The sequence below is a fragment of the Oncorhynchus masou genome, chromosome 12, assembly GCF_036934945.1.
Source record: "Oncorhynchus masou masou isolate Uvic2021 chromosome 12, UVic_Omas_1.1, whole genome shotgun sequence".
NCBI classification, from domain to species: Eukaryota; Metazoa; Chordata; class Actinopteri; order Salmoniformes; family Salmonidae; genus Oncorhynchus; species Oncorhynchus masou.
In genome coordinates this window covers 27,107,235-27,135,115 of record NC_088223.1, presented here as the reverse complement: position 1 = coordinate 27,135,115, position 27,881 = coordinate 27,107,235, and the positions used below count along the sequence as shown (strand labels likewise).

The 27,881-nt window shown below is 43.1% G+C and overlaps 1 protein-coding gene across 1 annotated transcript; it reads left to right on the top strand.

The window, feature by feature from the left end:
• Positions 1 to 226: 226 nt before the first annotated feature.
• LOC135549057 (leucine-rich repeat-containing protein 3B-like) lies at positions 227 to 8,285 on the top strand. The gene is made up of 2 exons (XM_064979124.1): positions 227 to 393; positions 6,346 to 8,285. The coding sequence occupies exon 2, from the start codon at positions 6,495 to 6,497 to the stop codon at positions 7,314 to 7,316; it is 822 nt and encodes a 273-aa protein (XP_064835196.1). The 5' UTR covers positions 227 to 393; positions 6,346 to 6,494; the 3' UTR covers positions 7,317 to 8,285.
• The last annotated feature ends 19,596 nt before the right edge of the window (positions 8,286 to 27,881 follow it).

Sequence of the window (27,881 nt, the reverse complement as noted above, 5' to 3'; positions counted from 1 at the left end):
ATTTAGTTTTACGAGAATACAATACAATGAAAATGTCTGATGATGTATTACAAGTGGATTGAATTAGTCAGAAGAATCCAACAGACAGTATGGCAATACCTACTTTCTGTCTGGCTGCCGCGTGCATTCCATTCATCCCCGCGCGCGCTCCGGGTGAATACCGTCGCGGCCAATTCTTGTCTCGCAAACCCCTCCCTTACCAGCTCGAGCCCAGTCACATTCCTTTCATGTTCAATACTGAGCAGCAACAAGCAATTGCAACAATGTGAATTTCAACTTCGGATATTCGAACATCTTTGACGAGGATAGGCAAAAACAGAAGGAAGATTGGGTTGGAACGATCCGTATGGAATTGTCAACGTATGGAATTGAGAGGGGTTGTTTTTATTGCAGGTGAGAATGGAAACATATGTCGCCTGTTGCTCCGCAGTTCCGTTACACGCGCAGCACACACACGTATGTATGGAATAATTTTCATGCTGGCTTTCCACCTTTATTTATCTTGTCTGATGGTTGTTGTTAGTCAGATAAGGAAACAAACAGGAAAAATAGATGAGTTGGGGTAGTCATATATCCGTTTTTGGGATGATTTCAATATCCACCATGTTTTAAATTCATATTATTATTAAACGTTGTCATGTGACGATTCAATGTGTTGCTTCACAGCCTCATTCATCTCTTCTGATCACTCAAATATAGTTTATTGTTGGACTGTCGAATATACTGTTATTTTTATGTTATAATAATGTTATGATAGGATGCCTGCAATAATATTGCTGTTATGTCCTTGATAAATACTTGGGCATAACATAGTTCAATGGGTGTCATCTTTACATCCATGCCGCAATGACATAGTTTAATCATGGCAGTGAGTTGTTCCCATGTAGAAAACAACAGCTGCGCTGGTCAGAAAGGGAAGCCGGGAACCCTGTAGTAGGTTACGTCGCATTTGGCCGCGGAGCTTGAGGGCAGGGTTAACCGTTGACGGTTGAGCCCAGGAGTGCGCTATAGGAAGGAATTCGCCTTGGTGACGAGCAGGCTCACACAGCAGGGTGTCGTTTTCTTTAGTGTTCATATGAAAATTGTTTAGCAGATACACACTCATTATATCATATAAAAAATCATACTATATAATAACATCTTGTAATACCAGAATGATAATATATAACCGATAAACAAAAGGCATACATTTAGACATATAGGCCTACCTAAAAAAAGTGTACAAATCTGTGTAGGCTTGGCTACTCATAAATCAGATTCTTTACCATGGGGCATGGTTTATTTGTTTGGGAAATGCCATGCCATTTATAACACTTGCAGACTATTGTCTTTGAGGAATAGCTTGGCTATTATTTGCTCAGGTCCATTTCTATGGTAATTCGAAACCCCTCAATGCATCAAGACTATTTGCATAAATGGTTCACCCTTAATAATAATGTTAATTGGATTAACACAAACTGTATCAAGTTATGTGGGGCTGTATGCTTCAAGAAAACATAGTAGGCTAGTCTACTGTAGATCTAAGTCTATGTCCCAAATTCCACCCTATTCCCTATGTAGTGCACTACGGCTCTGGTCAAAAGCAATGCACTATGTATGTAATAGGGTGCCATTTGGGATGCAGACCACATCTTTGTTGAATTTCATAAATATGGCCTTGACAGGAACATGTAACTTAAGTAAGAGAATGGCCATATCTTATGATAAATGATCAAAATAGTGTCGTGGTTGTGTCAAAAAAAATTCAACTCTGTCTAATCACTCTGCCTCTTAATACCATGATGGTGTACATCAAGTTGCTCTTATACCTGTGTAGTAACACTACAGTAACACCATTGATGTTACATAGTACTCTAGTAATTGTTTTGTAAATGCATAGTAATGAAACAATTGACATGATTTATTCTCTGACTTTATGGTGGGGTCATATCAAAGAGCTATTTCATTGAACTCTTGACCATTCATTCATCTTCAGGCTAATGCTTCCAGGCTGACAGTGTTTTGCAATGGGTGGCGTCAATATTACTTAACCTAAAATAGTTATAGCTGTATTTATTTTTCCTTTATTTCATGATCCTTACTGCCATGTTGAGATTTGTCATAAGAACTAGCTTTACCTGTAAGCTTTGGTTGACACCAGAGGAAGTCACAGCTAAACTCTTACAAGGAGAGAAAAAACATGGGGGAGAAAATGATTGAGCAACCACTACATAGCCTAAGTGCTATTTACAAAGCCCAGGCATGATTGTAGTTGATTGGGAGCCCATCCCAGTTCTAGAGTGCCTGCTAAATTGTGATTGCAGACCAATTTAGTTGCATTTGAAAGTCAGATTTTTGTAAAGGATGGCTCTTTTTACAGTAATGTTAAAGGTTGCATTATTCTCTATCCCCAATCCACTCTCTGGCATCTACCCCTTAAAATCATATGATGACAGATATTTACTTCACAAAAATCCAAGTTAACATTGATGAGATGATACAGATGTAGGATCTTAATATGATCACTCTGTTGTTGCTGAGAAGTTTCCTGCATAGTAGGAAATGCATACTTGTAGTGTATAAAACTTGTATAAACTTGTAGGTTTAAAAGGGTTATAAAGTTTGTAATTTTGACTTTAAACTGTCAGACTTGATTTACACCAACGAAAAATGTATTATCCCCTACAAGAAATGTAAATTATTATCCACATAATAATTCACATTTCATGTTGCTGCAGGATTATTTTCTTGCTGTAGCAAGCTGTCTCAAATTAAGATCATACATCTGTAATTGGTCAGAGTTTCAAAATTGTCTAAACCATACTGCTAAACAATATGGTCATATAAAGACTGCAGGTAGAAAGTAAGGACTTTATTCAATTTCTGAATGTTTTAATGGTTCCACTGAATCTGAATGACAGGGCAATCATGTCCTTGATTTGTGAAAAGAAAATTGAAGTGGTGGCAAAAATAGAAATGGTTGCAGCCTCGCAGCTGAGGCTGTATGCTAGTTGTTAGTGGACTGTGGACACACAACATTTACATATCAATTAACGTTTGGCCAATTATAGATTTCAAAGGCACCCATTTCAACCTGTATGTGAAAAACCTTTGACACTGCAGTGTGGCCAGAGACGGTAGAGGGCCAGTAGCTGAATTCAGTCAGGTCATTACTGTGAAATATCTGTTGGGTATGATGGTATGACTTCAGTCAGTTAGTCATTGGACTTGAAAGGCCTCAAAGCTCACACACTCCCAGTGACACATAGCCTACATTCTCCCCTCCAAGGGCCTCTGAAGATGATGCATTCAAAATCCCTCGTCACCGCGGATACCAACTGTCACTTGTGTTGCTTTGCCATTTTTCTACTTGCGGATGGTGGATGACATGCCTGCATGCAATTCAACGTTTTGGCAGTTGGCGTTTGAACCTAGACACACTTGAGGGAGGTTGGGCCTCAGACAACACAGATGCTTCCCTCCCTGAAATTGATAAATAAACATAAATTCTATTCTATTCTATTTTAGTCTCTCTGTCATATCTTTGAGCTGTGCCTGGTGCTCTCAGGGGAGACTGGGCCTCAGACAGTCAACTAAGATTCTTCCCTTTCTAAATCTCTCTCATCCTCATAGGATCTAGTGAACAACACAAGCTGTACGGAGATAGGGCCACTCCCTCACACTAGGTTATTATTATTTATATCGTTTTTAGTATCTATTTTTCCCCCCAGATATGTGGAGATGCCCATATCCATTAACAATCAGTGTATTCTAGAGCGTTCTACAATTCCTCCCATCAAGCTGCTGGGCAGTATAGTAAAGTTGTGTATAATCAGAATTGATCGTATGTCTAAGTGGATACATATTTCAGGATCCTATCCTGTTCAAACTCGGTAATGAATGTGTTTTATCAGTACCTCCGGGAGATCTGAGACAAATGTTAGTATGTGTTTATATACAGGATAGATAGACTCTCAATATGGGGAAAATACAGCTAAGGCTGAATAAAGGTGCCTAACATTTTTATGATTGAATAGGGCTGCATTGTACACTTGGGTTAATGTAGAGTTCCTGCACTGTAAGTGAATTCCACACATTCATCCTGTGCTGTGTCTTCCCCATGTGATGTTCTGCAGACAAGGATCTGTTTTGAGAAGGTGACAATACACAGTGTGACAGAGGGAGAATGAGGGGAGTATGATATAACCAGCCTGCTGCACTCCACTGTACTTAGCACTTATCACACAATGGCTGAGTCCCTATAACACAATGTGTGAGTCCCTATCACACAATGGCTGAGTCCCTATCACACAATGTGTGAGTCCCTATCACACAATCTGTTAGTCCCTATCACACAATATGTGAGTCCCAAATGGCACCCTATTCCCTATGGGACCTGGTAAAAAGTAGTGCACACATAGAGAATAGGGTGCCATTTGGAATGCAGGCAGTGTGTTGTTGTTATCCACAGTACGCAAGCTTACAATAGAGCAGGTATATGTTTTTTTTACTAACAATACCGATCATGTCATGATTGGGAACGTAAGTAAACATTGATTCCATTGTCCGCTCTAACTTCACATTACTGTGCACTTACCGTATTCTTACTCTTACACAGATAATAAAATGTACATGTCACAACAGGCAATGTATATGTTTAACAGACCGTCATTGTGAATTTGAATCTGTTCTTAAAACTCGTTCCTGCAGTCAAATGACTAAATCGCCCTGCTAGTGGCCTCATGGGTGGAATGTTCATATTTTTCAGAATTTCAGAATTATTAAAAAATTGTATATATATATATATATATATATTCAACGGCGAAACTCCGGTGTTTCTATGTCAAACGGTTTTGTTATATTTAAGTCTTCTTTGATGTATGTAAAGTGTAATATTGGGATGCATACTCAAAATTATCCATATTTCAACTCTATATCTGAAATTATGCAGGTTCCTTCTTTTTTAATCCCATAACCATGTGTGTGAGGTATATACTTTGGTTTCAAATTAGATTTGTTTAAGATACCAAGAAACACTCTGTGTGACCCTGATTTAGCACACTGCAGTAAGAGGTTAATTGACTAAATACACAACATAGTTGTAGCCTAGTGGTTAGAGTCTAGTGGCTCTAGTGGTTAGAGTCTAGTGGTTAGAGTCTAGTGGTTAAAGCCTAGTGGTTAGAGTCTAGTGGGTCTAGTGGTTAGAGTCTAGTGGGTCTAGTGGTTAGAGTCTAGTTGTTAGAGTCTAGTGGGTCTAGTGGTTAGAGTCTAGTGGGTCTAGTGGTTAGAGTCTAGTTGTTAGAGTCTAGTGGGTCTAGTGGTTAGAGTCTAGTGGTTAGAGTCTAGTGGGTCTAGTGGTTAGAGCCTAGTGGTTAGAGTCTAGTGGTTAGAGTCTAGTGGTTAGAGTCTAGTGGTTAGAGTCTAGTGGTTAGAGTCTAGTGGTTAGAGGCTAGTGGGTCTAGTGGTTAGAGTCTAGTGGTTAGAGCCTAGTGGTTAGAGCGTTGGGCCAGTAACTGAAAGGTTGCTAGATCAAATCCCTGTGCTGACAAGGTAAAAATCTGTCATTCTGCCCCTGAACATGGCAGTTAACCCACTGTTCCTAGGCTCTCATTGTAAATAAGCATTTGCTCTTAGCTAGCTTGCCTGGTTAAATAAAAATAGTTTGTAGCTGGCTAGTGTTTGATTCACAGGTCTATCCTTATTGCCACGTCTCAGTAAAGAATGTGTTCTTTTAAGCCCAGTAATCCTTCTAACCTAGCTTAATCACTCAAATGTATTTATAAAGTCCTTTTTACATCAGCAGTTGTCACAAAGTGCTTATACAGAAACAGAGCCTAAAATCCCAGAGAGCAAGAAATGCAGATGTAGAAGCACGGTGGCTACTGTAGGAATTCCTTCCTAGAAAGGCATGAACCTAGGAAGAAATCTAGAGAGTTACCAGGCTCTGAGGGGTGGCCAGTCCTCTTCTGGCTTTGCCGGGTGGAGATTATAAGATTATCTTCTGGCCAATAAATTGCCATTAAGGCCAGATTGTTCTTCAATATGTTCAAACATTTATAGATGACCAACAGGGTCAAATAATAGTCACAGTGGTTATTGAGGGTGCAACAGGTCAGCACCTTAACCTTATCGTGTAACCGAGCATGTCATAAATAGAGCAAGTAGTGCAATATTGTTTCTATCAATAACAGTGAAATTATGATGATATGTATACAACAGAGTAAATCAATGGTTTATTTTCATTTATACACCGTGGTGCTCCTGTTTTGTCCAAAAGGTCCACACTAAAAAAGTTTTTCAAAATACGTATAGTCCTTCGTTAAGCAGTTTTATATTTTTTAATGCTTCTATCTGTTTTTATTTCAGCATGAGTTCAACTGGTGGCAGGTCCTGCTAGACCTGAACATGGAGTGTTTGGTATGAGCCGTGGCCGATCTGTTGGTCCTTGGGCCGGTCCAGTGGTGAGGTGTCCCTGTCCCTTGGCGGGATGCTGAGGGCAGGTGGTCCCCACCAGTATGACTCCCCTGGACCTGTGGCTGTCCCGCTCCATCCCCATGTGCCTGCTCCTCCAGAGCCTGGTCCTCATGGCCCTGTGCTTCCCCTCCGCCTCCATGTGTCCCAAGGGATGTGTCTGCCAGCGGGCCCGACCCGACCCGGGCCTCCACCTCGGCCCGGGGCCCCTGGGGCTCTTCCTTGGCCTCAATGTCACCTGTACCGGGTCCCGGCTCAAAGAGATCCCCCCGGACCTGCCTCCAGACACCGCCGTGCTCCGCCTCGACCACAACCAGATCATGGCCGTCCCCGACCATGCCTTCCGGGGCCTGAGGCTGCTGCGGGAGCTCAACCTGTCCCACAACGCTGTGGAGACGCTGGAGGAGGGTGCCTTCAGTGGCGTGGAGGCCACACTGCAGGTCCTCGACCTCTCACACAACCGCATCACTAGCGTGCACAAGGATGCATTCGCCCGGCTCAAAGCGCGGGTCCTGGTGGATGACAACCCCTGGCACTGTGACTGCACCCTGCAGCAGGCACTGGGCGGCATGGCCCACAACCATGAGGCGGCTGCACGCGTCCTCTGCCGGAGCTCCGAGCTCCAGGAGCAGGAGGGACGCCATTTCCTGGCAGTGGACACAGACCTGTGTAACCTGGCCAAGAGGACCACGGACTACGCAATGCTGGTGACGATGTTCGGCTGGTTCGCCATGGTCATCTCCTACGTGGTGTATTACGTACGGCAGAACCAGGAGGATGCCCGGCGACACTTGGAGTACCTTAAGTCGCTGCCCAGCAAGCCTGTGAAGCCCAACGAGGTGGAGGACATCAGTACTGTGGTGTAACAGGACATCATCACTACTAGACACTATAGGACATCAGTACTCCAGTGTGACATCCCTGTAGTGAGAACTGACATCACTACAGTGAGAACTGACTGTATACAATATAATTAGATTGCCTAATTAGTTATAGAATTAGAATGACTAATTGATTCTAATTCTATGCATGAACAGCAGAAGTTCAGAACTAAACCCGGAGATATAGGACCCATATTTCAAAATGGATGTAACGTCTTCTGTTGTGAAAATGTTTTTTTGATGTACTCAAAAGAAATCATGATAGATTAAACCTGGATCCTTGCATTTGAAGCTTCACACCCAATATGTGTTAATTACAAAGGTAAACACTGAGAAAGCCCAATTTTTAAAGAGGAGAAATGCTTAAACGTTAGTGTTTCTCTGTAGACGTCAATCTAAAGACAAGCATTTTGGAATGCACAGTGTACATGTGCATAGACAACAGCAGTTAGTTCAGATCACATTAACAGAAGGGTAAAGTCTATGGGGGTACCACGGATGGCTTCATTGAGATCTGTTCTGAGATTGTTTTGAAAATCTGAATCTCAGGTTTAAATTTTGATAGGTTGATAAGTATTTTTTTAGAGCAAAATCTGGAGAAATGGTTTTTGGACAACATTTTTGTAAGGTAATGATAACAGGCCATTGATCTAGAGGGTGTTCTCTGTGCTTGTGCATCCAACTGCATACTTTGTTTAATTTAATTTGAATAAATAACAGGCCCCAAACATCAATCATGAAGCTTACCTTTACTTTCCAAATGTGAAATAATTAGAATCAATGATTTGTTAAAATGATCATGACATCACCAATGTTGAAAAACGACTGATGTGCTGTAAAAATACTAAACATTTCTTCCTTAATTTTGTCAAGTCCCTGTACTGTATGTTGTTGTTGTCTTGAAATGACAAAGTTGATTCATTGCATCTTAGTAGATTTGTGATGGTCAGATAACGTAGCACAATGGTTTGGGGTAGATATCAAATCAAATGACTCCCAAAAGAGTCGGTAGATTCAAGTGATTTGTATGTGTGTCATGTGATTTACCAGTACCCTAGTAGTGTCCAAGTTCTCAAGTCCTAAGAACCAACAAGCGTTTTGTGTTACATGTTAACACAACACATACACAACAACACCCAAAAACAATACTGTGCGTTTGGCTTTTCCACAAAACTAATTTGCTAAGATTTCTAATGACTCAGTCTATGCTTCCTGAAATAGAATACATATTCATATTCATAGAAATGTGTTTCACACATAGATTCCTTTCTCAGCCAAAGTGGAGAAATACTCAGTGTCCCAAATGGGACCCTATTCCCTACATATAGCCCTATGGGCCCTGGTGGAAAGTAATGCACTATGTAGAGAATAGGGTACAATTTGGGACACACCCACAGCGTCACAAACTTGTCGATGGGAAGACTGTAATAATTTCAACACAAACATCCCCTTTCTGTTCAGCCCCCATGCTGCGTTCAGAATGCAGATAGATGCATGCATCATTTACCTTGCCTTTAATAACACTGTGTGTAGAGTTCTATCCCGAGCAATGTGAGAAGAGAAAATTACAGCTGTCATTCGTTTAAATGGCTTTCACTTGCATCACAGTGACATGGGTTCACTAAAACATCCCATAGAGAGAAAGATGGAGAGAGAGGGGGTGGAGGGCAGGGCAGGGCAGAGAGGGATAGAAAGTGAGAGAGAGAAGGAGAGAGGATAGGTAAGTGGGCGAAGGAGCGATATGGGCAGGAGAGTGAGAGAAGGAAAAAAGTAAAAGCTTCTTTCCATATTCAATGTGGTTAAAAAATGATGTATTATGTACAAGGAATGTTTACACAGTTTAGATTTTCCCCCCTGTGCTGCAAGGTGGCCAGTTCATTTGGAAGGATTTGATGATATGATGAGCACAGGTTGTTACAACAGGGAGTAGTTACAACAGGGAGTAGTTACAACAGGTAATAGTTACAACAGGTTGTTGTTACAACAGGTTGTTACAACAGGTTGTAGTTACAACAGGTTGTAGTTACAATTGGTAGTAGTTACAACAGGTTGTTACAACAGGTTGTAGTTACAACAAGTCGTTACAACAGGTAGTAGTTACCACAGGTTGTTACAACAGGTAGTAGTCACAACAGGTTGTTACAAGATGTTGTAGTTACAACAGGTTGTAGTTACAACAGGTAGTAGTTACAACAAGTCGTTACAACAGGTGATAGTTACAACAGGTTGTTACAACAGGTAGTAGTTACAACAGGTTGTTACAACAGGTTCTAGTTACAGCAGGTTGTAGTTACAACAGATTGTTACAACAGATAGTGGTAGCAACAGGTAGTAGTTACAACAGGTTGTAGTTACAGCAGGTAGTAGTTACAACAGGTTGTTACAATAGGTAGTAGTTACAACAGGTTGTTACAACAGGTTGTAGTTACAGCAGGTTGTTACAACAGGTTGTAGTAGCAACAGGTAGTAGTTACAACAGGTAGTAGTAACAACAGGTAGTAGTTACAACAGGTTGTTACAACAGGTTGTTACAACAGGTTGTTACAACAGGTTGTAGTTACAACAAGTCGTTACAAAGGGTAGTACTTACCACAGGTTGTTACAACAGGTAGTAGTCACAACAGGTTGTTACAATATGTTGTAGTTACAACAGGTTGTAGTTACAACAGGTTGTAGTTACAACAGGTAGTAGTTACAACAAGTCGTTACAACAGGTAATAGTTACAACAGGTTGTTACAACAGGTAGTAGTTACAACAGGTTGTTACAACAGGTTCTAGTTACAGCAGGTTGTAGTTACAGCAGATTGTTACAACAGATAGTGGTAGCAACAGGTAGTAGTTACAACAGGTTGTAGTTACAGCAGGTTGTAGATACAACACGTCGTTACAACAGGTAGTAGTTACAACAGGTTGTTACAACAGGTAGTAGTTACAACAGGTTGTTACAAGATGTTGTAGTTACAACAGGTTGTAGTTACAACAGGTAGTAGTTACAACAAGTCATTACAACAGGTAATAGTTACAACAGGTTGTTACAACAGGTAGTAGTTACAACAGGTTGTTACAACAGGTTCTAGTTACAGCAGGTTGTAGTTACAACAGATTGTTACAACAGATAGTGGTAGCAACAGGTAGTAGTTACAACAGGTTGTAGTTACAGCAGGTTGTAGTTACAACAAGTCGTTACAACAGGTAGTAGTTACAACAGGTAGTTACAACAGGTTGTAGTTACAGCAGGTTGTAGTTACAACAGGTTGTAGTTACAGCAGGTTGTTACAACAGGTAGTAGTAGCAACAGGTAGTAGTTACAACAGGTACTAGTAACAACAGGTAGTAGTTACAACAGGTTGTTACAACAGGTAGTAGTTACAACAGGTTGTAGTTAAAGCAGGTTGTTACAACAGGTTGTAGTTACAGCAGGTTGTAGTTACAACAAGTCATTACAACAGGTAGTAGTTACAACAGGTTGTTACAACAGGTTCTAGTTACAGCAGGTTGTAGTTACAACAGATTGTTACAACAGATAGTGGTAGCAACAGGTAGTAGTTACAACAGGTTGTAGTTACAGCAGGTTGTAGTTACAACAAGTCGTTACAACAGGTAGTAGTTACAACAGGTAGTTACAACAGGTTGTAGTTACAGCAGGTTGTAGTTACAACAGGTTGTAGTTACAGCAGGTTGTTACAACAGGTAGTAGTAGCAACAGGTAGTAGTTACAACAGGTACTAGTAACAACAGGTAGTAGTTACAACAGGTTGTTACAACAGGTAGTAGTTACAACAGGTTGTTACAACAGGTTGCAGTTACAGCAGGTTGTTACAACAGGTTGTAGTTACAGCAGGTTGTAGTTACAACAAGTCATTACAACAGGTAGTAGTTACAACAGGTTGTAGTTACAACAGGTTGTAGTGACAGCAGGTTGTAGTTACAACAGGTTGTAGTTACAACAAGTCATTACAACAGGTAGTAGTTACAACAGGTTGTTACAACAGGTAGTAGTTACAACAGGTTGTAGTTACAGCAGGTTGTAGTTACAACAAGTTGTTACAATAGGTAGTAGTTACAACAGGTTGTTACAATAGGTAGTAGTTATAACAGGTTGTTACAACAGGTAGTAGTAACAACAGGTAGTATTTACAACAGGTAGTAGTTACAACAGGTTGTAGTTACAACAGGTTGTAGTTACAGCAGGTTGTAGTTACAACAAGTTGTTAAAACAGGGTGTAGTTACAGTAGGTTGTAGTTACAACAGGTTGTAGTTACAGTAGGTTGTAGTTACAGCAGGTTGTAGTTACAACAAGTCATTACAACAGGTAATAGTTACAACAAGTTGTTACAACAGGTTGTAGTTACAACAGGTTGTAGTTACAGCAGGTTGTAGTTACAACAGGTTGTAGTTAGAACAAGTCGTTACAACAGGTAGTAGTTACAACAGGTTGTTACAACAGGTAGTAGTTACAACAGGTTGTAGTTACAGCAGGTTGTAGTTACAACAAGTCGTTACAACAGGTAGTAGTTACAACAGGTTGTTACAATAGGTAGTAGTAACAACAGGTAGTAGTTACAACAGGTTGTTACAACAGATTGTAGTTGCAACAGGTTGTATTTACAGCAGGTTGTAGTTACAACAAGTCTTTAAAACAGGGTGTAGTTACAGTAGGTTGTAGTTACAACAAGTCGTTAAAACAGGGTGTAGTTACAGTAGGTTGTAGTTACATCAGGTAGTAGTTACAGTAGGTTGTAGTTACAACAGGTAGTAGTTACAGTAGGTTGTAGTTACAGCAGGTTGTAGTTACAACAAGTCGTTAAAACAGGGTGTAGTTACAGCAGGTTGTAGTTACAACAGGTAGTAGTTACAACAGGTTGTAGTTACAGCAGGTTGTAGTTACAACAGGTAGTAGTTACAACAGGTTGATAGACAAGTAGGCCGAGTCACAACACACATTTATCAAACTAAATGTAAATAGGTACATTGTTGTGTGCGAGAAGGAAATTTGAAATTTGAAATCCATTTAATAAATTGTTGTATTTTAATGTTGTGCTACTGAACAGCCTTTTGCACTGTCTTGTCCTGCAGAGCAGAGGCCATGAGTTCATGTCTCATGTATTTGTAATGGGTTTAGGAGAGGAGACTTCAATGCATTTACCCATACCGCAAATTTAAAAAGCACAGTGTAGCCAAGCCAAGGACTCTGGAAGAATATTTAATTAAGTGCCTGAAAAACTTCTCTCATATTTTCTGTTTCTCATTTTAACCAAATAATTTCACATTCAGAGTTGTTTTCTGGACATGAATGAAAAAAGCACTGCGTTTCACAGTCAAAGGTTTCTGTGTTTTGGATTCCTTTCATGTCCAGCATAGTGTATACCGAACCAACACAAAGGAGAACTCTGTATGGTTTGTCTTTGAAAGAGCTGATAGAAATGAAATGGACGTTGATATCCTAGTTTCCCACCATCTAAATAAAGAAGAAAAAACGTGAAAGTAGCATAAAACAGAGAGAATGTGTTTATTGTCTTCTCTGCCTGTCCATTTTCTCTTTCTTTTTTGAGACGGACAAAACATTGTCTGATGCTTTGTGATAAAACCGAAGACCAAGCACTGATACAACCATCCACACGTTGTAAAGGCATGTCATAAAAGGAAATAAAGGAAATATGGACACTTGTGATTTATTTGAATTTAACTTTGGATGGTCATGATGATTGTTGTAGCCTTCTACCCAATACTTAGCATCAGGAGTAGAGAGGGCACCCATATGCCTGTGAAGTCCAGTCAACTTTATTTAAAGTTTATTGTCACAAGTTTTCAATACACTTTACAGAGGGACATTTGCCATGCGCTGATAACATTGTATCAATCACTTGTTCACGTTTTAGCTAAACAACATATTTCTCTTTGAATAATGAGCTTCAGTATGTTTATTTGCAGTTGTCTTTAAAGCTGGAATCCTTGATGGTGAAACAGCCAAGTCTGTTTGCAATATTACAACAACAAAGAAGTTACTGCAAACAACGAACACAGTTTTTCCCCCTCTGACATCATTGCACGAGCGATAGAAGAGCACAATATGTAGTGCAATGTTTTTACCATGACGTTTCTCTGCTCACACCGTTTTTCTGCTCGGCAACAAAAACAATTACAAGGGTGGTGGGGCGGCCCGTGGCACTGTACTGCGGATTCTATCTTTAAATGCAAAGTACGACAGATCATGAATAAGGCATGTTCAGAAAACACAGACACACACACAGACAAACACACACACTGTTGAGGAGCCAATCATGGCTAAATTGAAACAAAGGGAAATAGTGTTTGAAGTTGAGACTAGAGGCCTCTTGTCAACGTTTCGCTAAAAGCACAGATGAACAAACGCTGCCTGCCATACATGAGTGCTCCTGTCTGTCTCAAAACAATTACTTGCTTCTTTCTTCCCCTCGACACCACGGCTACATCTGTTCAATGTCTCCCGGCTTCCTCCCTCCCTCCCTCCATCCCTCCATCCGTCTGTATTTAAGGCTGGGATAGGATAGATGCCCGACTGTTCTGAATTCTCTTCTGAATTATAAACTGTCACAGACTAAAATTAGATCCTTAAATTAGATCTATTTTTATACTCAAGGTACACCCAGAGTCATACTTCATGTTCTCTGCCAACACCCCCCAACCCCTACAATCTCTCCCTATGAACCACTTCCTTCCAGCTGTCCCCTGACCAGCCACACCCCCACTCTCCCAGCCACACCCCCACTCTCCCAGCCATACCCCTATTCTCCCAGCTATACCCCCACTCTCCCAGCCACACCCCCACCCCCATTCTCCCAGCCACACCCCCTACTCTCACGCCACAGTATGACAGCGTCAGGTAAAATGAATGTACACATGGACATTTCTAAGACATATGTCCCCAAGGACCAGTATCAGAGGGTTGGAAATATTATTGAAGAGTGCACCATAAAATCTGTCTAAGATGTGAATTTAGAGAAATTAAAAGAAGGACTTTAAAAGATAGAGAAATACCAGAGAGGTTGGGTTAGGTACCCGGTCCCTTAAGTTGAATCCTAACTTGCACTTTGTCTAACACGGCCATCAATGCATGACTACATGAACATTGGAAATTACTGCAAGTCTCAAGTAAAAATACAAATCTATACATGCAATGACTTTGCCTATTTATTGAGGCTACCAGACAGCCCTTTTCATTATTTTGTCTACAACACATTTTGGTTAAGTAATAATTAATTTGAACAACAAATTCCAAAATCAACCTTCATAAGTAAATAATACATTTCAAGCTATTTTGACATACCAAAATGATGCACCATCGCTGGTGAGTTTGCAAAGGAAACTGTTCATATTCTTGATCACCAATTTTTGATCACCAATGTATTTATGGTAATCCTCTCTCTTTACAATTTGATGTTTGTTCGCAACTGATCCTATAGTTAGCTGTACAGCAAATCAGCAATCTGTTCTCTAGCTCAGTGGTTCCCACATGTTTTGACCCTCTACCCCCAAACAGAAGTTGGTTCATAGCACGCAGACACAAACACAATCCCTGTAGCCTTTCATTACTGCAATAAATGGTGATGCATTTTCAAAATGCAAGATACAGAAATAAACTGAGACTGGATTGTAAACTGAGACTGAGACTGGATTGTGCCGAAGCACAGATCTGGGGAAGGGTACCAAATAAATTATGCCGCATTGAAGGTCCCCAAGAACGCAGTGGCCTCCATCATTCTTAAATGGAAGAAGTTTGGAGCCACCAAGACTTCCTAGAGCTGGCCGCCCGGCCAAACTGAGCAGTTGGGGTAGAAGGGCCATGATCATGAAGGTGAACAAGAACACAATGGTAACGCTGACAGAGCTCCAGATTTCTTCTGTGGAGATGGGATAACATTCCAGAAGGACAACCATCTCTGCAGCACTCCACCAATCAGGCCTTTATGGTAGAATGGCCAGACAGAAGCCACTCCTCAGTAAAAGGCACATTGCTTGGAGTTTGCCAAAAGACACCTAAAGACTCTCAGACCATGAGAAACAAGATTCTCTGGTCTGATTTAACTACTTGGCCTGAATGCCAAGCGTCACGTCTGGAGGAAACCTGGCACCATCCCTACGGTAAAGCAAGGTGGTGGCAGCATCATGCTGTGGAGATGTTTTTCAGTGGCAGGGACTAGGAGACTAGTCAGGATGGAGGAAAAGATGAACGGAGCAAAGTACAGAGAGATTCTTGATGAAAACCTGCTCCAGAGAGCCCAGGACGTCAGACGCGGGCAAAGGTTCACCTTTCAACAGGACAACCCTAAGCACACAGCCAAAACAACACAGGAGTGGCTTTGGGACAAGTCTCTCAATGTCCTTGAGTGGTTCAGCCAGAGCCCGGAATTGAACCCGATCGATCGAACATCTCTGGAGAGACCTGAAATTAGCTCTGTAGCAACACTCCTTATCCAACCTGACAGAGCTTGAGAGGTTCTGCAGAGAAGAATGGGAGACACTCCCCAAATACAGGTGTGCCAAGCTTGTAGCGTCATACCCAAGAAGTCTCAAGGCTGTATCGCTGCCAAAGGTGCTTCAACAAAGTACTGAGTAAAGGGTCTGAATACTTAAGTAAACGGGATATTTCCTTTTTTATTTGTATACATTTGCATACATTTTATAAAATCTGTTTTTGCTTTGTTAACATGGGGTATTGTGTGTAGATTGATTAGGGGAAAAAACTATTTAATCAATTTTAGAATAAGGCTGTAATGTAGCAAAATGTGGAAAAAGTCAAGGGGTCTGAATACTTTCCGAATGCACTGTACAGTCTAATAATTAACTTAATCAAACTAGGCCTATCTGAAATGATCAGATAGCTAACTGTATTTTATATGGATTATATAAAAGTAGGCTACTCTGTTTATGCCAGGCAAAACAGGAGAAAATTACATTTGAATACACACCTTGCTATCCAGTGAGCACCAGGCTTGTAGCACAACAACTCATACAGAGACCAGACCAGACTGAGCCAGTTAAAACAGACTGTGAGCCAGCTAAAACACTGCCTGATTGTGATGTGTTTTAATTTCCTCCTGGTGTCTGATGGGAGGGAGCTGGCAATGATTCCTTATCTGTCTCTGCATATTGCTTAGCATCAGCCATGCCAACAGTGCTGGTTGGACCTAGACTTAATAATTCTCCTAGGGCCAAGACTGATCTTAAGTTCATGAAGTCAGAGCCATTGAAAGTGATCTTCAGGGGCATCAATTTATGGTAATTCAAGGTATTGTCCTCGGGGACAAGGTCTCTGTCTGAAACAAAACATCAAGGGATGGTTTCCCAGACTGAGATTAAACCTCCCACTGAAATAAAAAGTATATGGAACATTTTAATTGAAAGTGCTTTTTGGTCCAGGAATAAGCTTAATCTGGGTCCAGGAAACTGGCCCCAAATATGTTTCAACCTTATGTTATTAGTTGCTAATTCCTCATATTAATTTCCACCCTCAGTGTTTGGCATTTTGCTTATCACTACTGTATAATAAATGAATGATGGCATGTAAATACTCTAAATAAAAGCATTTGTTCCATCATCTTTGAAATGCAAGAGAAAGGCCATAAAATCACATAGGAGTTTAGGCACAATTTAGATTTTGACCAACAGATGGCAGCAGAAGGTGTGTGCAACGTTTCAGACTGATCCAGTGAAGCATTACATTACGCACAACATTTTGAATCATGTCTGCCCAAATGTGCCGAACTGGACAATTGATACATTTTCAAGTACATAACTATAGAGAACATACAAAGCATACAGAACCAGCAGGGGTTAAAACTGTAGAAACCAAATCCTACATTTTAATATAAAAATAGATGTATCAAACAAAACTATGCTACATTTTCATCTCAGACCCTCAGGATGACAAATCAGAGCAAGATTACTGAATGTAAGAACATTATTTACCTTCAGAGGTGAATGTATCAAACCAGTTGCTGTGATAAAAGTGTTTTGTTGTTCTGCCCTCTCCTCAAACAATAGCATGGTATTTTTTTACTGAAGTAGCTACTGTAAATTGGACAGTGCAGTTAGATTAACACGAATGTAAGCTTTCTGCAGATATAAAAAATGTCTATGTCCTGGTTGGATGTTACTTACAACGTCATTCCAGTCACATTAGCGCACGTTAGCAACAACCGTGCCAGTATCGGGACACCGATAGTAGAGGATAACAGTGAAGACATCAAAACTATGAAATAACACATATGAAATCATGTAGTAACCAAAAAAGTGCTAAAAACACATTTTATATTTGTGATTCTTCAAAGTAGCCACCCTTTGTCTTTGACAGCTTTGCACACTCTTGGCATTCTCTCAATAAGCTTCACCTGGAATGCTTTTCCAACAGTCTTGAAGGACTTCCCACATATACTGAGCACTTGTTGGCTGCTTTTTGTTCATTCTGCGGTCCAACTCATCCCAAACCATCTCAATTGGGTTAAGGTCGAGTGATTGTGGAGGCCAGGTCATGCGATGCAGCACTCCATCACTATTCTTCTTGGTCAAATAGCCCTGACACAGCCTGGAGGTGTGTTGGGTCATTGTCCTGTTGAAAAACAAGTGATAGTCCCACTAAGCGTAAACCAGATGGGATGGCGTATTGCTGCAGAATGCTGTGGTAGCCATACTGGTTAAGTGTGCCTTGGATTCTAAGTAAAATCACTTACAGTGTTACCAGCAAAGCACCCCTACACCATCACATCTCCTCATCCATGCTTCACAGTGGGAACTACACATGCGGAGATCATCCGTTCACCTACTCTGCATCTCACAAAAACACGGCAGTTGGAACCTAAAATCACAAAATTGGACTCCTCAAACCAAGGACAGATTTCCACCGGTCTAATGTCCATTGTTCGTGTTTCTTGTCCCAAGCAAGTCTCTTCTTCTTATTGGTGTCCTTTAGTAGTGGTTTCTTTGCAGCAATTTGACCATGAAGGCCTGATTTACGCAGTCTCCTCTGAACAGTTAACATTGAGACGTGTCTGAACTTTGTGAAGCATTTATTTGGGCTGCATTTTCGGAGGCCGGTAACTTATCCTCTGCAGCAGAGGTAACTCTGGGTCTTCCATTCCTGTGGCGGTCCTCATGAGAGCCAGTTTCATCATTGCACTTGATGGTTTTTGTGACTGCACTTGAAGAAACTTTCAAAGTTCTTGAAATTTTCCATATTGACTGACCTTCATGTCCTGAAGTAATGATGGACTGTCATTTCACTTTGCTTGTTTGAGCTGTTCTTGACATAATACGGACTTGGTCTTTTACCAAATAGGGCTATCTTCTGTATACCATCCCTACCTTGTCACAACACAACGGATTGGCTCAAATGCATTAAGATGGAAAGAAATTCCACAAATTAACAAGGTACTGTTAAATAAAATGCATTCCAGGTGACTAATCTCATGAAGCTGGTTAAGAGAATTCCAAGAGTGTGCAAAGCTGCCATTAAGGCATAGGGTGGCTACTTGATTGATGACTACATGATTCCATATGTGTTATTTCATAGTTTTGATGTCTTCACTATTATTCTACAATGTAGAAAATAGTAAAAAGAAAGAAAAATCCTTGAGTAAGTAGGTGTCTAAACCTTTGACTGCTACTGTATATACTGTACAGTACTTTTTTGGACGCATTTCAGTTAATAGGTGTGCCTTTTAAAAGTGAATTTGTGGAACTTCTTTCCTTCTTAGCCTTCTTAATGCATTTGAGCCAATCAGTTCTGTTGTGACAAGGTAGAGGTATAGTTTTGATGAATTCGCTATTATTCTACAATGTAGAAAATGGTAAAAATAAAGAAAAACCCTTGAATGAGGTGCGTCCAAACTTCCGACTGATATTGTATATATGCATGCCATTTTAAGTATGTGTATGTGATCCCGCCAGGAATTGAACCCCCAACCTTGACAAGGCTAGTGCCAACTGAGCCACACACAAGACCACTCACAGTCTTTCGTAACCAGACATTGTAATTCCTTAGGCAATAATATCTCAACCATACAGATTTTTCCCCTTGTTCTTATTTCAGTTAATTGCCAAACATGAGCGAAAGGGAAATTGGTAATCTGGTGAGTTTATGCAGCCTCACAAAGAGCAGCAATTAGGTATTATATTATATAGGGGGGGGGAAAGTGTTTTTTTACTGTATTGTATCGCCCTTTCCTAAACATTACAGTGTCATAGTATTACAGAAGAGGTAATCCTTCCTGAAACCTCAGAGGACGAGCCAGGAGGTAGATATGTCAAACGATCCCCCTCTACGGTTAAATTGGTCCCCTTTGACACTCTACTTCCCCCTTTGAGCAATGTTCAGTTTCATTGAGACAAAATGAACACTCACTGCAGAGCCTAATTGGGACTAGGTCTGCAACCCAAATGGAATGCTATTCACTACATAGTTCACTACTTATGACCAGGGCCCATTAGGGTGCCATTTGGGGTGCATACTAGGACTGCCGGTAGAGGAAGTCCTTATCTAATCCAAAACCACTTGTTATGGTGGCGGTGTACCTCTCATACCAGAGGTACTGGAGAAGGTTAAGTGGTTGATTGGCTCATACAAAAACCATCACTGTGGCTTTCATCAGAATTATGGTCATATCAAATAAAACATTCACAACCCAGCCACTGAACAAAGCTTTTCACACTGTCTGAGTGGATTTGTTGCAGGTTTATTAGACAAGACCATCAACAAACCACTACACTTCTCCACCTGTTTTACGTAGCATACAACTATTTCTGCATGCCTTTACTGTATATGTATGATGATATCAAATGAGGATCTCCTGTCAATCTGTCTTCCTATGATGATATCCTTTGACACAAGGCATTAGCTCATCCACGGCCTAAATTGCGTATTTACAGTGCCTTGCAAAAGTATTCACCCCCTTGGCGTATTCACCCCCTTGGCGTTTTTCCTATTTTGTTGCATTATAACCTGTCACGCCCTGACCTTAGAGAGCCGTTTTATTTCTCTATTTGGTTAGGTCAGGGTGTGATGTGGGGTGGGCATTATATGTTTTGTGTTTCTATGTTTTGGCCGTGTATGGTTCTCAATCAGGGACAGCTGTCTATCGTTGTGTTATGTACTTGAGTGAAGACCCAAAAGCGGTTTTAACAGAAAACAGAGTTCTTTAATGAAAAACAGGAATGGCATAAATCCTCTTCCAACGTTGACAATGGAACAAAAAGAACGTAGTATAGTGCAGGATGCACCTGCCAGGCAGACTCCGACAGGATAGGACAAGGTGGAAGCAAACGAGACGACAGCTTGCTTCTGGCATCAAAAACACAAACAAGAATCAGACACTGAAAGTAGCAGGAACAGAGAGAGAAATAGAGACCTAATCAGAGGGGGAAGAGAGAACAGGTGGGCAAGAGTGAATGAGCTAGTTAGGGGAGATGTAGAACAGCTGAAGAATGAGAGACAGAGAAGGTAACCTAAAAAGACCAGCAGAGAGAGACAGAGTGAAGAGAAAGGACAGGAACAGACATAACAAGACATGACAGTACCCCCCCACTCACCGAGCGCTCCTGGCGCACTCGAGGAGGAAACCTGGCGGCAACGGAGGAAATCATCGATCAGCGAACGGTCCAGCACGTCCCGAGAGGGAACCCAACTCCTCTCCTCAGGACCGTACCCCTCCCAATCCACTAGGTACTGATGACCACGGCCCCGAGGGCGCATGTCCAAAATCTTACGAACCCTGTAGATGGGTGCGCCTCGACAAGGATGGGGGGAGGGACGAGCGGGGGGCGCGAAGAACGGGCTTAACACAGGAGACATGGAAGACCGGGTGAACGCGACGAAGATAGCGTGGAGAAGAAGTCGCACTGCGACAGGATTAATGACCTGGGAAATACGGAACGGACCAATGAACCGCGGGGCCAACTTGCGAAAAGCTGTCTTAAGGGGAAGGTTCTGAGTGGAGAGCCATACTCTCTGACCGCAACAATATCTAGGACTCTTGGTCCTACGCTATTAGCGGCCCTCACAGTCTGCGCCCTATTACGGCAAAGTGCCGACCTGACCCCCTTCCAGGTGCGCTCGCAACGCTGGACAAAAGCCTGAGCGGAGGGGACGCAGGACTCGGCGAGCTGAGATGAGAACAGCGGAGGCTGGTACCCGAGGCTACTCTGAAAAGGAGATAGACCGGTAGCAGACGAGGGAAGCGAGTTGTGGGCGTACTCTGCCCAGGGGAGCTGTTCTGACCAAGACGCAGGGTTACGAAAAGAAAGACTGCGTAAAATGCGACCAACAGTCTGATTGGCCCGTTCGGCTTGACCGGTAGACTGGGGATGAAAGCCGGACGAGAGACTGACGGAAGCCCCAATCAAACGGCAAAACTCCCTCCAAAATTGAGACGTGAACTGCGGGCCTCTGTCGGAAACGACGTCAGACGGAAGGCCATGAATTCGGAAAACATTCTCGATAATGATCTGAGCCGTCTCCTTAGCAGAAGGGAGCTTAGCGAGAGGAATGAAATGAGCCGCCTTAGAGAATCTATCGACAACCGTAAGAATAACTGTCTTCCCCGCTGATGAAGGCAGTCCGGTGATGAAATCTAAAGCGATGTGAGACCACGGTCGAGAGGGAATGGGAAGCGGTCTGAGACGGCCGGCAGGAGGAGAGTTCCCAGATTTAGTCTGCGCGCAGACCGAACAAGCGGCGACAAATCGACGCGCGTCACGTTCCCGAGTGGGCCACCAGAAACGCTGGCGAATGGAAGAAGCGTACCCCGAACGCCGGGGTGGCCGGCTAACTTGGCAGAGTGGGCCCACTGAAGAACGGCCGGACGAGTAGGAACGGGAACGAACAGAAGGTTCCTAGGACAAGCTCGCGGCGACGGAGTGTGAGCGAGTGCTTGCTTTACCTGCCTCTCAATTCCCCAGACAGTCAACCCGACAACACGCCCTTCAGGGAGAATCCCCTCGGGGTCGGTGGAGACCTCAGAAGAACTGAAGAGACGAGATAAAGCATCAGGCTTGGTGTTTTTGAGCCCGGACGATAAGAAATAACAAACTCGAAACGAGCGAAAAACAGAGCCCAACGAGCCTGACGCGCATTAAGTCGTTTGGCTGAACGGATGTACTCAAGGTTCCTATGGTCAGTCCAAACGACAAAAGGAACGGTCGCCCTCCAACCACTGTCGCCATTCGCCTAGGGCTAAGCGGATGGCGAGCAGTTCGCGATTACCAACATCATAGTTACGTTCTGACGGCGATAAGCGATGAGAGAAAAACGCGCAAGGATGGACCTTGCCGTCAGAGAGAGAGCGCTGAGAAAGAATGGCTCCCACGCCCACCTCTGACGCGTCAACCTCAACAACAAACTGACTAGAGATGTCAGGTGTAACAAGAATAGGTGCGGATGTAAAACGATTCTTAAGAAGATCAAAAGCTCCCTGGGCGGAAACGGACCACTTAAAGCACGTCTTAACAGAAGTAAGGGCTGTGAGGGGAGCTGCCACCTGACCGAAATTACGGATGAAACGACGATAGAAATTAGCGAAGCCCAGAAAGCGCTGCAGCTCGACGCGTGACTTAGGAACGGGCCAATCAATGACAGCCTGGACCTTAGCGGGATCCATCTTAATGCCCTCAGCGGAAATAACGGAACCGAGAAAAGGGACAGAGGCGGCATGAAAAGTGCACTTCTCAGCCTTCACATAAAGACAGTTCTCCAAAAGGCGCTGGAGGATTTGGGCCGCACGTGCTGAACATGAATCGAGAGAGACGGTGAAAAAATCAGGATATCGTCCATGTAAACGAAAACAAAAATGTTCAGCATGTCTCTCAGGACGTCGTTAACTAGTGCCTGAAAGACAGCTGGAGCGTTAACGAGGCCGAAAGGAAGAACCCGGTATTCAAAGTGCCCTAACGGAGTGTTAAACGCCGTCTTCCACTCGTCCCCCTCCCTGATGCGCACGAGATGGTAGGCGTTACGAAGGTCCAATTTGGTGAAAAACCTGGCTCCCTGCAGGATCTCGAAGGCTGAAGACATAAGAGGAAGCGGATAACGATTCTTAACTGTTATGTCATTCAGCCCTCGATAATCCACGCATGGGCGCAGGGACCCGTCCTTCTTCTGAACAAAAAAACCCCGCTCCGGCGGGAGAGGAGGAGGAGACTATGGTACCGGCGTCGAGCGAAACCGACAAATAATCCTCGAGAGCCTTACGTTCGGGAGCCGACAGAGAGTATAATCTACCCCGGGGGAGTAGTTCCCGGAAGGAGATCAATACTACAGTCATACGACCGGTGTGGAGGGAGAGAAGTGGCCTTGGAACGACTGAACACCGTGCGCAGATCGTGATACTCCTCCGGCACCCCTGTCAAATCGCCAGGCTCCTCCTGTGAAGAAGAGACAGAGGAAACAGGAGGGATAGCAGACATTAAACAGGTCACATGACAAGAAACATTCCAGGATAGGATAGTATTACTAGACCAATTAATAGAAGGGTTATGGCGCACTAGCCAGGGATGACCCAAAACAACAGGTGTAAAAGGTGAACGAAAAATTAAAAAAGAAATGGTTTCGCTATGATTACCAGAGACAGTGAGGGTTAAAGGCAGCGTCTCACGCTGAATCTTGGGGAGAGAACTACCATCTAAAGCGAACAAGGCCGTGGGCTCCCCTAACTGTCTGAGAGGAATGTCATGTTCCCGAGCCCAGGTCTCGTCCATAAAACAGCCCTCCGCCCCAGAGTCTATCAAGGCACTGCAGGAAGCAGATGAACCGGGCCAGCGGAGATGGACCGGAAAGGTAGTGCGTGATCCAGAAGGAGAGGCCTGAGTAGTTGCGCTCACCAGTAGCCCTCCCCTTACTGATGAGCTCTGGCTTTTACTGGACATGAGGTGACAAAATGACCAGCGGAGCCGCAGTAGAGACAGAGGCGGTGGTGATTCTCCGTTCCTTCTCCTTGGCCGAGATGCGGATACCCCCAGCTGCATAGGCTCAGCATCCGAGCCGGCGGAGGAGGGTGGCAGTGATGCGGCAGGTGGCAGTGATGTGGAGAGGGGAGCAACGGAGAACGCGAGCTCCTTTCCACGAGCTCGGCGACGAAGATCAAACCGTCGCTCTATGCGAATAGCGAGGGCTATTAAGGAGTCCAGACTGGAAGGAACCTCCCGGGAGAGGATCTCATCCTTAACCTCGACGAGGAGACCCTCCAGAAAACGAGCGAGCAAAGCCGGCTCGTTCCAGTCACTAGAGGCAGCGAGAGTGCGAAACTCAATAGAATAATCCGTTATGGATCGATTCCCCTGACATAGGGAAGACAGGGCCCTGGAAGCCTCCTCCCCAAAAACAGAACGGTCAAAAACCCGTATCATCTCCTCCTTAAAGTCCTGAAACTGGTTAATACACTCAGCCCTCGCCTCCCAGATTGCCGTGCCCCACTCACGCGCCCGTCCGGTAAGGAGAGAAATGACGTAGGCGATGCGGGCTGCGCTCCTGGAGTAAGTGTTGGGCTGGAGAGAGAACACCACATCACACTGAGTGAGGAATGAGCGGCACTCAGTGGGCTCCCCAGAGTAACAGGGCGGGTTGTTGATCCTGGGCTCCGGAGACTCGGAAACCCTGGAAGTGGGCGGTGGATCGAGGTGGAGTTGGTGAACCTGTCTTGTGAGGTCGGAGACTTGGACGGCCAGGGTCTCAACGGCATGTCGAGCAGCAGACAATTCCTCCTCGTGTCTGCCTAGCATCGCTCCCTGGATCTCGACGGCGGAGTGAAAAGGGTCCGGAGCCGCTGGGTCCATTCTTGGTCTGATTCTTCTGTTATGTACTTGAGTGAAGACCCAAAAGCGGTTTTAACAGAAAACAGAGTTCTTTAATGAAAAACAGGAATGGCATAAATCCTCTTCCAACGTTGACAATGGAACAAAAAGAACGTAGTATAGTGCAGGATGCACCTGCCAGGCAGACTCCGACAGGATAGGACAAGGTGGAAGCAAACGAGACGACAGCTTGCTTCTGGCATCAAAAACACAAACAAGAATCAGACACTGAAAGTAGCAGGAACAGAGAGAGAAATAGAGACCTAATCAGAGGGGGAAGAGAGAACAGGTGGGCAAGAGTGAATGAGCTAGTTAGGGGAGATGTAGAACAGCTGAAGAATGAGAGACAGAGAAGGTAACCTAAAAAGACCAGCAGAGAGAGACAGAGTGAAGAGAAAGGACAGGAACAGACATAACAAGACATGACACGTTGTCTCTGATTGGGAATCATATTTAGGCAGCCTGTTTTGCCACCTTAGGTTGTGGGATGTTTTTTTGTTAGCGCTGTAAAGCCTACAGAAGGTGACGTTCGTTATTAATTTGTTGTTTTGTTTAGTGGTCTGAGAAAATAAAGAATCACGAACATATACCACGCTGCACCTTGGTCTACTTCATACGATGAGTGTTACACAACCTGTAATTTAAATGGATTTTTATTTGGATTTAAAAATAGTCCAAATTGGTGAAGTGAAATGAAAACAATTACTTGTTTCAAAAAATGTAAAAAAAAAATGGACAAGGGGTGGTGCATATGTGTTCACCCCCTTTACTATGAAGCCCCTAAATAAGATCTGGTGCAACCAATTACCTTCACATGATCTGTCACATGATCTCAGTATATATACACCTGTTCTGAAAGGCCCCACAGTCTGCAACACCACAAAGCAAGGTGCACCATCAAGCAAGTGGCACTATGAAGACCAAGGAGCTCTCCAAAACTGGTCAGGGACAAAGTTGTGGAGAAGTACAGATCAGGGTTGGGTTCTAAAAAAAATCTGAAACTTTGAACATCCCACGGAGCACAATTAAATCCATTAAAAAATTAAAAGAATATGGAACCACAACAAACCTGTCAAGAAAAGGCTGCCCACCAAAACTCACGAACCAGGCAGGGGGGGCATTAATCAGAGAGGCAACAAAGAGACCAAAGGTAACCCTGAAGGAGCTGCAAAGCTCCACAGCAGAGATTGAAGAATCTGTCCATAAGACCACTTTAAGACTTACACTCCAAAGAACTGGGCTTTACGGAAGAGTGGCCAGAAAAAAATAAGCAAACATGTTTGGTGTTCACCAAAAGGCATGTGGGAGACCCCTCAAACACGACTGGCAGGGATATCCTTGTCTCATTGTGCACTAGTGACTCCTGTGGCAGGCCGCGCAGTGCACGCTGACCAGGTCGCCAGGTGTACGGTGTTTCCTCCGACACATTGGTACGGCTGGCATCCAGGTTGGATGGGCATTGTGTCAAGAAGCAGTTGGGCTGTATTTTAGAGGACGTATGGCTCTCGACCTTCGCCTCTCCCGAGTCCATACGGGAGTTGCAGCGATGAGACTGTAACAATTGGATACCACGAAATTGGGGAGAAAAAAGGGGGTAAAAATCTTTTAATAAAACATTTAAAGTACATTCATCTCTAGGAGACAGAACGTGTTGCCTTCCTGAGCGGTATGACAGCTGCGTGGTCCCTTTGGGCCAATTCGAAGCTAGTGCAATACGCCACAGGGTGTTTTTGTGCTGGTCAAGGGCAGTCAAGGGCAGTCAACAATGAAGAATTTCAAAAACTCAGCAAAAAAAGAAATGGCCCTTTTTCAGGACCCTGTCTTCAAATATAATTTGTAAAAATCCAAATAACTTCACAGATCTTCATTATAAAGGGTTTAAACACTGTTTTCCATGCTTGTTCAATGAACCATAAACTATTAATGAACATGCACTTGTGGAATGGTCACTAACAGCTTACAGACGGTAGGCAATTAAGGTCACAGTTATACGGGACAGGTACAGGATGGCAACAACTGCCAGAGTTACACCAGGAACGCACCATCCCTCCATCAGTGCTCAGACTGTCCTCAATAGACTGAGAGAGGCTGGAATGAGGGCTTGTAGGCCTGTTGTAAGGCAGGTCCTCACCAGACATCACCGGCAACAACGTCGCCTATGGGCATAAACCCACCGTCGCTGGAACAGACAGCACTGGCATGATGAGGAGATGCACTACAGTACTTAATGCTGCTGGTGGCCACACCAGATATTGAGTGTTACTTTTGATTTTGACCACCCCTTTGTTCAGGGACACATTATTCAATTTCTGTTAGTCACTTTATGTGTAAGTTGTTGAATCTTTTTATGTTCATACAAATATTTACACATGTTAAGTTTGCTGAAAATTAACACAGCTGACAGTGAGAGGACGTTTATTTTTTTACTGAGTTTATGTATGACGACTGTAATTCCAGCATGTTAAAATAACACCCATAACACCATCACCTAAGATGGAGATCCCATCTATAAAGGGTATGCGGAGGGTTTATAAATGGTTAACAAATAATAAAAGTAATTCATATATCATACATTTTATTTAAGAAATTAATAACATCATATATCTTGCTAAAGAGTGAGACTGATAAACGACTGCTGTCCATGTGAAAATGTCACACATTAAATTACTCAGACTGCTATTATGGAAAAAAAACAACACTGAATTGATTACACCTTTGACAGCAAAACCAG